General features: G+C 35.8%; 1 protein-coding gene across 2 annotated transcripts in view; it reads left to right on the top strand.

The window, feature by feature from the left end:
- The first annotated feature begins 2,295 nt into the window (after nucleotides 1-2,295).
- The window catches only part of CNTNAP4 (contactin associated protein family member 4), a 248,668-nt gene continuing 237,844 nt past the window's right edge, over nucleotides 2,296-13,119 (top strand). The window contains exons 1-2 of one of the 2 annotated variants that reach the window (XM_069777544.1): nucleotides 2,296-2,440; nucleotides 2,606-2,701. In XM_069777544.1, the coding sequence (XP_069633645.1) occupies nucleotides 2,617-2,701 (85 nt within the window). In that variant the 5' untranslated portion in view covers nucleotides 2,296-2,440; nucleotides 2,606-2,616. Of the gene's footprint in view, nucleotides 2,702-13,119 lie in introns of both variants that reach the window. The other variant, XM_069777546.1, reaches the window with a different exon arrangement.

Below are 13,119 nucleotides of genomic sequence, written 5' to 3'. Positions count from 1 at the left end.
ATAAGACTGGCTTTTCCATAATTATAAAAGTACATTATATCCATCTGTATATTTACTTGTAATTCAGCCAAAAAAGGAAAACAAAACCAAAAAAATCCTATGACCTTTCTCTGTCAGATGCTCCTTTTTGGTGACTGTAAGCTATTTTATAAGACAAATATTTACTCACAATGGCACTGGCCTTTTTATTGAATTTGCATTACATTACCAGAATAATAATTCTTCCTAATTCAAAGCCCTGGGGTTCTTAGAGGTAATCCTAAAGAACATCACTCCATAGAAAGTCCTTGCCAAGATTTTATGTGATATTTGTCCTATTTTTAAATGTGAAATTTTGTCTAGCTGCAGAGTCCAGGGACATCTCATGGGATATTCTTTAGAGATGAGATGCAGCACGAAGAACGTTTTTATGCTCAAATTAATTTAGTTGGAAGGTCAATATTAACTCAAGGAACTATATGACAAAGAAATCCAGCTTATGGACAAGTTACTCTATAGTTGTACTAAATTCTAGAAATAGAGTTTAGAATTTAATGGAAGATTTAGAAGAGCTAGAAACCAGGTTATGATCCACATAATCTTTAATACAGTTTCTCCATGCCTTTTTCATACAATTAGAAGCTGATATGGAGGAGAGGTAGACCAGATGCACAACAGATTATTTTAACTTCCCCTGCATCCTTCTGCCCAGTACGATCTTTTAAAAAAAGGTCTTTTTAATCTTAATCATGCATATTTGATATTTTAAAAGGAATGTAACCAAAGGCTGCATTAAGCACCTTTCAAAATTTTTTTTATTGTATAGCATTTTTATTTTTGATGTTTTGGCCAAACCTTGAATATATTTTTGTAAAACCTAAATAAGTCTGGCTGAGGTAGCATGAAACCAAAACACAGCTTACTCTTCCTTCTCCGGTTGAATCAGAGCATCCTTCAAGGGCCAAGGAAGTTGATTTAAATAAGTGACTGAAGTTCAGAAGCTTCTGGGACTTAATTCACATTTCACCTCAGTCCCACAGTTGTTCCTGACACCAAACAGTTCTACATGGCAATTTACATTACATTCCATAGTGTCTGTGACATGCAAGAAGGAAACTTAGCAGTATGCTGCCTAGTGTCTGACCCACAGACACCAGAATCCTTTTGAATGGAAAAATCTGTTGGTACATCTGAGCTCCTAAACAGTCCACATGAATTAGGAAGACAAAGTTTGGGCCACTGGGCTGAATTTGTAATTGCTAAGTCTGCTGTTTATGCACCTCACAGTAACTAGGAATGTCCTTTTGTAGTGCATTGCCATAGTAATTTCTGCCAAAATATAAAGACAGTCTGTACAGTGGAAGCCCTCCCAAAGTAAGAGTGATGGAGCCACTGATGTGGTCCTTTAATCCAGCCTTTGCCCTCATTAATGTCAGGAGTTTGCTAATAAGAGGGTTATTCCTCATACTTGAGGACTCTAACTTTTCTCTAGTTAACATAGACAGCAATTTAGCCTGTTTTGCAAAAACTCTTTTAGGATATAGTTTAAATATAATGACCTAAAATTCCTCTGAAGCTCTTGCCCAAATGAAGCTCTTTCCCACTGTAACCTAAGCACAAACATTAGGGCAGTTTAAAGACAGTTTCCTCTTTGCAAAAGTATAGAAAACAAAACATGTTCTGCGTGGGTGTTTCGGGGCTAAAGTTTTTTTTGGGAAAGCTTGGCACAGTCCTATGTTTATATTATAAGTGTTTACTTCTAGGAGTTGAGAATGTAATCCTTTAATGTCAGTATTAATATCAATAGACTGGATCAGAGACACTCATGGTGCATTTTTTCTGAGGGGCAGAGGGGCGTTTTTTCATTCGGTCCTACGCTCGCTTCATAAGTAAAGCTAGACCACTCTTTTCACTTGTAAGCTGAGGTTCTCTACTACAAGGCAAAACGTGTTCATTCAAAAATGCAGAACTTGGAATGCATTTGCAGCTGAAAGTGTAAAAAATTACCATGCCGAAAAAAACACAAGGAATGGCAGCATGCACAGCTAATGCTCCCCCCCTCCCAAAAAAAAAAGAAAAACCCCAAACCCCCAAAACCAAAAATCCAAACCAAACCAACCAAACAAAAAAGCCCCAAACAAAACGAAACAACAACAACAAAAGAAAGAGAACAAGATAATGACAAAGAGCTGGCCAGGGCGAGCACCCACCAAGCGGCTGCGCCTCAGTGCTCATGTGCTGGCTGCTCTGCCTCATTGTCTGCCTTTCGCCAGAGCCCCACATTTCCTACCTGTCACCACAAGGGGTGTCCAGGGCGCGCGGCGAGCGCCAGGCTTCAGTCACCGAGCGGTGCCGGGGAGCCTGGCAGTTTCGCCCTGAGTGATTCTGCGAAACTGAAGGAGAGGTTCTCGCCGTCGCTCTTCAGGGATTGCTGCTGTTAGAGGGAAAAGCGGATCTGGAGGTGCGTGCGTATGTGAGAGGGGATGCGGAGTGCATTGGACTGAGGTGCCTGTTCCCTGGGAAGCACTGCCAGAAGAGGCAGACAGAGGCAGTGAGAAGCAGCAGGAGCAGGACTGAAGTACAGAGCAGCTGTTTCCTAATACTCTGGTTCTTTTGGGTGCCTCAGTGAATGTGAACATGGATTCTGTCACTGAAATCTTCTTGAAGCTGCTGTTTCTCCTGTCTCTTCATAACTGGCACACGGCAGTGGCAGGGAATAAAGGTAAGTATTGCATATGATTTAAAACTCAATCTGGAGTGTTTTGAAAACTTCTGGGATATTTTATTTGCATTTAGAATAAATATTATTTTTGAGACAAATGCTTACTGCTTTGAAATCACGACAGCAACTTGCTAGGCTGAAAGTGTTCTAAAATCCTTCTATAGATTTTTGACATGAGTCTATGTACAGAATATTGTTTATAAAGCCTACAGTCTAAGAGTATCTGAAAGCAGCATTTTACTAAGGGATGCATGTTCAGCCCCATTTTCATTTTTGTTTTCTGTTTGTAAGTGCATCATTTTTCAAGGAATTGTGTCTTATGTGGAAATTACTGGCAGATTTTCTATTGTGTATTGTGTTTCAGCTTGGTTTTTAGCAATTTATAATATTGAAAGCTGGTATCTGCATCTCCTAAATTAAGCTGGCAATCAAATAACTCTAATGGACATTACTGTGCAGTTCAAGAGCCGTACAAATATAACAAGGAAAAATGTGGATAGCAAGACTTTACAGTCTCTGCATTGATTGCTTAGGGAGTATTGCTCATGCATGACTAAAGAAGAGAATGTTATCAGTTCCAGCAGAAAGTTTTTAAAAAAATTAGTAATTCATAGTTAGCCAGTAGGGTGGTATTGCAAAATAAAGATAGTGATTACAGTTTTAAAGACAATTTGCTCTCTAGGAAGCAAATCTGGTATATACTTGAAAATCTCTGTTTCCAGTGTTGAATAGGATTAATTATCTTCAAATTAAAAAAAAAAAAAAAAAAGAAAAGAAAAAAAAACTTATCAAGAAACTAAATTTCAGGGGTTTTATAATTCAATAATAGTTCTGAGCTATTCTTGTTCCATTTGATTCGGCTTCAGCAAACTGAAGGATTTCATTCTGCATACATGTGGTAGAACAGTAGCCTAAATGCCAGATGCTCATAACCTGAACTGAGCATATTTTCTCCCCCTCCTGTTAAGGCACTGGTTGTGCATCACAGGAATAGGGAGGGCAGAAGCAGTGCCTCTATGGGAAGAAAGTGCATGCCAAAGCAAGGAGGAATGTTCAGGAATAACCTTACAGCCCAGTGGCAGGGGATAGCTCCCTGGAAACATTTGAGCAATGGCAGAGAAGTTTGAAGTGCTCTATGGGTCTATAGCCTAGGGTTTTGCATATGGATGGTTTGTAAACTAAACATGCTCCCATGAGCCAGACATTCACATTGCAGCACCAAAATGATCTTGTGCTGTCATTCAGTAATGATATCTCATTTGATCCTCAAGTGCATAGTGTAGTCCTAAACATGAATACTAAGTTCCTCTTGTTAAACACCCTGCTGCAATCCAGCCACAGCTTTAATTCTCTTCATCATTCTGCATTGTACAGTTTATGAATACATCCATTTTCACAAGACCATGATAATTGAATTGCACATTAATAGCATTTGGCACTATGCACAAAACTAAATCAGTTGCTTACAGGGAAGCATATTAAAACCATTGCAAAAAAGACTTGCAAAGCAGTAAAGCACTAGAGGTCACTCTTACAATTTAGGAATCAAGGTTTGAGGAAAAGGCTCAGGCTTCTTCTCAATACAGAATTATGAAGGATAAAACAAATCAGGTATGAAATACATTTACTACTGGCTTTCTCAAATACTTCTCAAAACCAAGCCAACTCAATTACAGTATCAAATGAGTGACTGGAATGAACAGATTTTTCAAATACATGCTAGTATTTATAAATGTGTAGTATTTTTATTTATGAATAAGTCCTAACTGCTATGTCAAGACACTCATCTGAACTGAAAAAGTAAGAAGTCTCCCCATGCTAGAGGCAAGGAACCTGATTGTTGGAAGTGTAAATCAAATTATTTAAATTAAGAAGGAGTGAGCGCTAATGTGAAGAGAACTTGGCCAATTTAATGCATATTATTCCTTTTAAATATCTAACCTGGAAAAAAAAAATCCCATTTTTTAAATATATATACTATTTCAGAAGTGAACATTTCTGTGGGAGTGTTTGTTTTAAAAGTGACAGCTTCCATCTCAAGTATCAGGTATAGATTTGGTTAGTGTGTTAGGTTTCATAAAATGACCTCAGGAAAAAAGGTTTTTCATAATTACTGATTACAACAGATACATGCAGCAGCCATTATCTACTCACTTGAACTTACTTTACTCCTTTCTTCTTGAAAAGTTGACCAGGAATTGAAATCCATTTCAGTAGGTGGTTCTACTACTGATATTAACATATTCAAATACATTTACAAAACCAGTTAAAGCTCGCTTTTCTTGCATGAGTTTTGATAGCTAGATTGTCCAGTAGGCTGCCAATCATCAAAGATAATAAGATGGCTTTTAATTCTTCCTTTAAATTTAACTATTTTTCTTCTTTTAATTTTATGGTTCTTTCTTTAATATCAGATCATGAATGCCTAAGTTTTGCTTTGTCCTTGTTCAGGCCGGCTGCCAAAGTTAAGACCTTTATGCTTCACCTTGAAGTGTCAGTTCTAATGTTACTAAGTCAGTTATATAAAGAAAATTTCTTGGATCAAAAATTGATGTGTTCAGAATTATTTCTGTCTTAAAGGAATCACACTATTCCTTTTTCTGAGTAAAATGATATTGAAGTTCTTAGGTTATCTGAAGGGGACAGACTCTGTCATCCAGAATATGCAAGTTTATTTCGGAGTTATTTATTAGTTTGTTTGTTTGTTTGTTCATCCCCTCCCCCCAAAAATAATGTTGACGCTTCCAACCAAGAAAGGTAATAATTGATGCTGGAAACTCAATTTTTTTTCAAAGTTCTGTAGTAGTGCTTCTTCATGCTTTCCTATGCTTTCTTTCTCCAGAAGAATTGCACTTCCAAAGTGATTGAAAGAAGTTTGAAGTGCATAGCCCTCAGTAAGTAACTGTATAAGGTCAAGTGTGAGTTTTAAATGAAGGATTAAAGCAAGTACTCCTGTAAGTTTTTTTCACTGGAGCTAAGAAACATTTTTATTTTATTGGGAACTGTCTCTACAGCTGTAAATCAGCAAGTTACTAAATCAGCCCTTGAGAACTTGCCAGAAAATGGTACTCTAATAGGTGCAGTACTTTTTTTTTTTTTTTTTAAATGGTCTAAAACTGAAGTGTTGCACAAAACATAATTAAACCCTCTACACACATCAACTTAACTGTGACTAAAAATTATTAAGGTTAATTTTGACAGTGAATGGAAATAAAGGGAACAAATTAGGGACTTTCCATGTAAATTCTCACCTCTTTATACCTACTTCTCTTTGTTAAAACTCTCCAGTTTTACAGAAGCTTTTATCAATTCAGATTTTCATATTTGTACTGCAATTATTATAATTACTATAAATGCAGAAATGTTGTTTATTTTTATTATTATTATTATTATTACTGGGGTTTTTATTTTTAAATATCATGGATTTCTTGCTAGTGCTACAATAGAAGACCTACTCTAAAGCTGACAGAGAATGACTGTTAATGATGCTGAAGTTTTCAAATAGATGACTGAGTTATCACATACCTTGATTATATTATCAGGTGCAAGTCATTGTACAAGTAATATCCCCAGGGAAGAGGTTACTTGCTACAAAGAAAATATTTTATCTTACTTTAGAAAATAATTTCATTCTGACGTTAATCATCGGTACCAAACAGTTCTGCGGACTATCTGACAACTTTATAAAATTGCATTAAAATATTCTGAAATGCTGTTTATCACAAACAATTTAAATTAAAATGTAATTCTTTTGCCATTAGTTTGTGGTTGATGTGAACTGTAGGGGAGGAGAAAGAAGAAACTCTGTTAATTTTCTTTTAGCCTCATTAATATTTATCTTCTGTTTATTATTATCTGTCTCTGCTCTGAGGTAGCAATGAAGACCCCATCAGAGATCAGGCCATCTCTGGGCAATTATTTACATGAATAAAACATCTCTAGTATGTTTTGCATGTTTTTAGTACAGTAACATCAAAGCTTGTATCAACATCAAATCTAAAAAATACCAATGAAAAAGATCTATCAAAATGTATTTCAGATTTTCAAGGTTGAGAATTCACAGAAAGGCCTTGGGTTGATAACATTCAGTATAATCAACAATTTGCATCCCATTGCTCTAGGCTTTCCAATTCCCATGCACATATTTGTCCCTGGGCTCAGTCAGCAGGATGGATGGAGTAAATTTGGTCATGATTGATAGATAGTGACAGACAAGTAATGACATTCTTGAAGTGGGATAGAATCAACCATAAAAAGAAAATGCATTAGGTTATATATAAAGTATGTTGTCATTGCTAGTAGTAACATCAGCATTATGTGTTAGGATCTACTGCATTATTGTTTAGTACCAGTCAGGAGTTCCAGAGTAATCACTAACTTCTTCACATCTTGATAATTCATCAGTCATGGCCATTCAGCTTTCTTTCTTGCATAATAAGTAGAGGTAAGTGTACGTCTATGTTTATCCACAAGAAAGACAACCTTTAACTGAGATGTTGTATCTAATTACCCATGTCTTACAAAATCACGTACACTTCTATCATTGTATATAAGGTAAAATTCTCAAGTTTAGTATTTTTTCCAAACACTTCTGTGCTGCAATAGAAAACAACGAACAGTTTGCCATATATTAATATATCTCATATGATATATTTGCCAGTATTCTGCCTACTGGTTCATCTTCTGTAAGAATTTCAACAGTCACAATTTCATAGCTTCTAACAAATTTAGCTGGGAAAAAATAGGTCAAATCTCTGCCCCATCCCTTCTCACTCCCACTGCCTCCCCATCCCAAACAAGCAAATCAAAGAATATCTGAATGCTCAAGAAACATTACATCTTTCAATTATTTATTTTCTTTTCCCTCAAAATGACCCTGTGCTTTGGTGCTATTTGCTAGTTTGAGAGTTTAGTGTGCAGTATTGCACAGGATTAGAGCTCTGTTTTGTGGGAGAGTTAGAACTGCTTCTCAGTACTGTGGTATGTTTTTTCCTTGTTAGTTGCTCTCAACTAACAAGGTAATAACAGAGGTGGGGGTAGTGAGATCCACCACTAATTCAAAGGGCTCTCCTTCCTAGAACACACCAGGGAATTTGTGAAGAATGATAAAGAAATACCAAATACTAAGATTACTCAGGTCTGTCAGTGACTCCAGAAGTATGCATTAACTTTGAGACGTTTCTGAAGTGAAAATTTAAAATTTGCTCTTCCCTCTCAGTTTTCAGTTGTTTTATGAGGAGGGAAGGAAAACCAAAACAATAGTGATAACATTGATTTTACAAGTTTCTGTACAATTGCTTAGTTTTTGCACTATTAAATATGACTAAGGTTAAATGTTTTGGTAGATTGATCTGGTAATTCTTGAATATAAAATACTTTTTGTAACCTACAACTTGTAGCTTTGGCAGTCAGTCCTGTGCATGACTTCTGGATTAAAACTGAAAAAGAGATATGTCTGTCTCAGTATACTAGCGTATGTTACATAAATGTCATTATGACAAAAGCTGTGTATCTAAACTTGAAAATAACATAAAATGCATGGGAGGTACAGTACGTTGTCATGATGAAAATGGTTTTGCTTTATTTGTTTGCAAAAATTAATGCAGCTTTGATGCTAGGATTTAACCAGTTGTGGTTAACTGAAATTTTAACTCTGCAGTGTATTATACTTATGTATTTAATCATGCTTACCTATCTGTTGTGTGTTTGTGTTTTACGTATGTGCAAGTATAGCATTACAGACTAACGTTTGTCAAAGGAATACTCTGTAGGTCTCCTTCTATCAGTTGAAGCCTATGCCAGTAACCTTGAGTTAAATCTGTCAAATGCATAGGAGGGTTGGTGTCCAATTATTTTGCTTTTCAGAAGACAGTTTTCAGTGTTTATTACAGATTTTGATGCTATTTTTTAGTAAACAAAATGTGTGGACTGGTAGGTAAAAATGATACTATTTATATTCTATTTAATGAGTATTTTCAGTGCAATAATTTGAAAAGTGATTCAAATCCTGGAAACTTCTAATATTTTAAGTAGATTAAAATTGGTAACTACAGAATTATTATTTAAATACCATATTCACTTAATTGACCAGTGAAGAAAACTACCTCTAGGGCTCTACGTCTCAAAGGATAGAGAAAAAATATGGTTAGGAAATGTCTCCAGCTGGGTAGTGGGTCTAATTACTTTTTTATTAAGTACATCTCATTATTTGGTTATGCTCAATAATAACCTATTGCTTGTTCCTTGCTGTTAGAGTGCCTGTTTGTTTCTATAACAATTTTTTAGCAATTAACATATTTACATATGTGATCTTGAGGGAAAATAGATCAGAAACAGCATGTTGGAATATTTGAATTTATTCTTATTACTTAGTAACATTCTTTATTCAGTTGATAGCTGAAGAAGATCTTGTTCTTTTTCAGGTGTTTATCAGTCCGCTTTTAAATCTAAATAGAAAGTGTTGTTCAAAACCTAAGTTGTTCCTAAAAATATGATTTTATAAAGATTGTTTCCCAGTTATGTTTAAAATTTGCCACAAAACATCCCCAGCTGTATCTGGTTAACCTGTTCAGAGTTATTGTGAAAATAGACCTTTAAAGGAAATTCTAAACAACAACAAAAATGAAGTCTCATAAAGTATGTGGTTAAACAGGGTACAAAAAATATTATTACTCAGATGCCATATAACCTAATAAACAATCTCACTAGGAGAACAAACAGAGTAAGTTATTATTAGAGAAGGGTTTTGAACAAAACAGCAAGGATAAGACCTTCAGAGGGTAATACGCACTATAGAAGTGATGCTGTAAACAGATTGAGTTGCATACAGGGAGCTGGAATCACTTTGGTTAATTCACCTGCAGCATTGTGCTATATCCCCTATTACATGAGTCTGGATATGCTCAACATGGAAATTATGTAATTATCTGAAAATTTTGAAGAGAGGAGAGGGGAAAGTTTTTTTCTTCAGAATTACCAATTGTGGTAGAGGTCATATGATTACTCCTATGCAGTATTAATAAGAAAGTAATAATTTGAAACTAAAAAATATTTTGAATTAGAAATAACTATGTAGGAGCTGCAGAAGGGAAATCTTTCCTGAATTTTCACTACTTCATTTATTAGCAATTTATTATATGCCTTACTTTTGAGATATACGATGAACCCTGCTGGTTTCTGCAGAGACAAAAAAATTGGGATTAATCTGTCTAAAATTAAAAATCTGAAACTTGGATGTTTGCTTCTGAGCTAGTGATGTCCCTGTTTAGTTGTAACAGAGAAAAAGTAGTTCTTATAAGAAGTCATGCAGAAGATGGAAGGAAGAAATTGCAAACAAAGTTAGTTATCTAGTATAAGGCGAATTGCAGTGTAGAAGTGTTATTTGTCTCATTACTGATTATTACTGAGTCTAGATAATTAAGTCAGCTGTAGGCTTTGTAGACGTAAATACTTACTTGAGACAGGTTCCAGTTCCATCAAAATATCCCACTCTAAATTAATGTTAGAAAAAAGTACAGCAAGCCATACTGGCTGCCCTGTAGAGTAATCACTGGCTATACCTAAGGCATTTGTGTTTCGTGTTGAAGCTCTGAGTCTCCCTTGTTTGTGTTTGGGTAAATGGGTTCTCCTTGATTTCCTGAGAGATAAGGCTGCTGTTATTGATAGTCCTAGACTAAATATAGGGACTAAGTGAGGAGCTGGAAATATCTTACCAATGAGATCATCTTTCACTCCTGAAAGGATGGAATATACAGGTATTCTGACCATATGCAATATCCTGGTAAAGTGAAAATCTCATTAACGTAAATAAGCTGGAATTGCTCATTCTACCCACTGAGACAGTATCTTTCCACCCCTTCGACAAACCATGATTAAAGCTCCATTTTAACCCCAGTCTTGTCAAAACATGTATTTTTTTTTTGCTTTGAAAGAAGGCATACAGTGAAGAGACTATTAAGAACAAAATCAACAGAATACTACAGCATTTCTTTTCATAAGAGAGTAATAAAGCAGATAAATGTATCTTGGTACATTTATGGTTACTTTAAAGCCTTTCTACTCTCCAGCATCTAATGATGGTTATAGACTGTTATACAGCATAGGAGCCCTTTTATGCTCCAAGCCAGCTAATTGTGGCTTTCACTGTAATGTCTTTTCCCAATCAATGACAGGATGCCTATCTACTATGCAGCAGTCTAGTTTACAATAGTTTTGTAATCATGGTGAGACTTACTTACCATACTTTTTTAGGAAAAACCCCAATCTTTAGTAACTAAGATTTTTTTGGTTTTTTAAATCAATGAAAAACAACAGTGCGTCTCGATGTCCTTATTCAACTAAAGCTTCTAGGGAAATCAATGGGAGCTTTGCCTAAATAAATATTGAATAAAAGCTTTAGAAAGAATGAGCTGAATATTCATTCAACAGTGATATGCTGCATAGTTTGAATATAAGCGGTCTCTTTATTTCCTTTCTATGAACCAGTCTTTTCATTTTGCCTTGTTTGGAGGACTCAGATACAGAACTGTGTAACAAACAAGAATTACTCACTTGTCCCACTTGACAAAAAATAAATATGAGGAGAAAAAGACATTTAGAATTTTAGCTAGTTCCTGCGCTTAGGGAATTTATATGCCTGCAGTGAAAAACGACTGCTCTGTTTTTCTGAGCCAGCGGTAACATTTTTTTAAAAAAACATCAAGATGATTGATTTTAATTTTCAAGGGTGAAATAGCCCCTCAAAACTTAGTGCTTTCAGGAGTATCTGAATGCAGTGGAGCACACTGGAGGTTGCTGAGCTCTGCCCTCCAACTGACAAGGTGCATTGCAGTAACTCTTAGTTTTATCAGCTTGAACGTGGAATTTGTAGGGCTGTTTTTCAGTTGCACCATGTCAGTGTGCTCTGGAGCTCTACTGTACCCTGCAGTGATTGCACTTCTGTCCTCAAGCAAAATCTGTTTCAGAGTATGCTTTTCCACAGAGTAGACGTGTCCTCCAGTAATTAAGATCTCTTGTATAAAGGAGGGATCATCATAAAACTTGTTTGCAAATACTAACCCATGATTTTACTTTGTTTACAGTTACATAAAAGATATATGTAAATGTAAATGTATGTCACTGAATATGTTTCTTTCCCTGTAAAACAGGAGAAACAGAGCCACAGTGGTTTGTGGTCTCATTTGCTAATGTACTTTTGCAAGGTCTGGATGACAGTGATGAGCCTTGGACAAGAAGAGGACTGTGACAGGGTTTTGCTCATGGCACAGTGCTGTAAAATGTTATTCTGACTTCAGTAAGTAATTAAGTAAAATGAAGTACAGAAGGAATTCAATGACAGATGAATCAGCTACCAAACCTTTGTTTGGATTTGATATCCCCACTGTTACTGTTACAGGTTATCAATGTATTTTTTTCATCTGGGTGAAACTTATATTGTATATAGCAATAAATAAGTCCTAGGCACAGATGTCCTAGGCACAGGTGACAGGTTAAAGGTAACTATAGCACTCTCCTGAAGAAGCCTTTAAGATATGTTAGGAAATGTATGTGTCTTTTACAGAATATCACTTATTACCATCTAATCCTCATCTATTGTTAATGTGGTTTGGGGCATGATGACTTCTTTCCCTTTTTCTCTTTCCTCCCCAAGGGCTCAAAAAACCTCATCTGTACTCAAGTGTAAACTTGTTTTGACTTTTGTGAACCATGTTTATCTCATAGATCATTCTTATGTTGTATATCTGTGCTTTACACTGTCCTGATTCATGTTACTTGGACAGGAAAACAAAGAATTTAAGAGATAGAGACAGGGCAAAAAGATGATTGATGTGCAAGTACCAATATGCACATTTCTATCCTGTCTGCAATGAATGGTTGTTAACTTTTGAACCCTTTGCAAATTGTCTACATCTATTTGCTAGCTTGCTGTAGCCCAGAAGTGGTAGAAATCCAGTCAGACTGCCCCAAATTTTGAGCAATGGATAAGGGATGGTTTCACAGTTATGCTGAACTTGATCTCTGTTATCCTTAGGATACTGTGGTAGAAAGTAAGCTTTTTTTCACCATCTTGTGTCATGTTTTCAGGGGAAAAAAAAATCTACCTTGGCAAAGATTGCTTTCCTTCTTCCTCTATCTCTGCAGTGACTACTTACTTAGAAATTTGACAACATTTTTTTTCTTGGGAAGGACAATAATGTATTCCCTGTAGATATTCTAGGTATTCAATTCTCAATCTGTCCAGATTGAGAAATTCTAACAGAGAATTCTCTGACCTAACTCTCACCTCTAGGAAACAGCGTATGTGTGATGGAGGTACTGAAGGGGGTCGTTTCTGTTTTGATGTTTCTAATATAATTTTGTAATGTCCCGGTGGATGTGTTTCTAAGATACTGCCGCAGGTGCTGACAATGTATGTTGAG

The sequence above is a fragment of the Haliaeetus albicilla genome, chromosome Z (genome assembly GCF_947461875.1).
Source record: "Haliaeetus albicilla chromosome Z, bHalAlb1.1, whole genome shotgun sequence".
NCBI classification, from domain to species: domain Eukaryota; kingdom Metazoa; phylum Chordata; class Aves; order Accipitriformes; family Accipitridae; genus Haliaeetus; species Haliaeetus albicilla.
The sequence above is the reverse complement of the archived record's forward strand: the minus strand, read 5'-3'. Positions and strand labels throughout refer to the sequence as shown.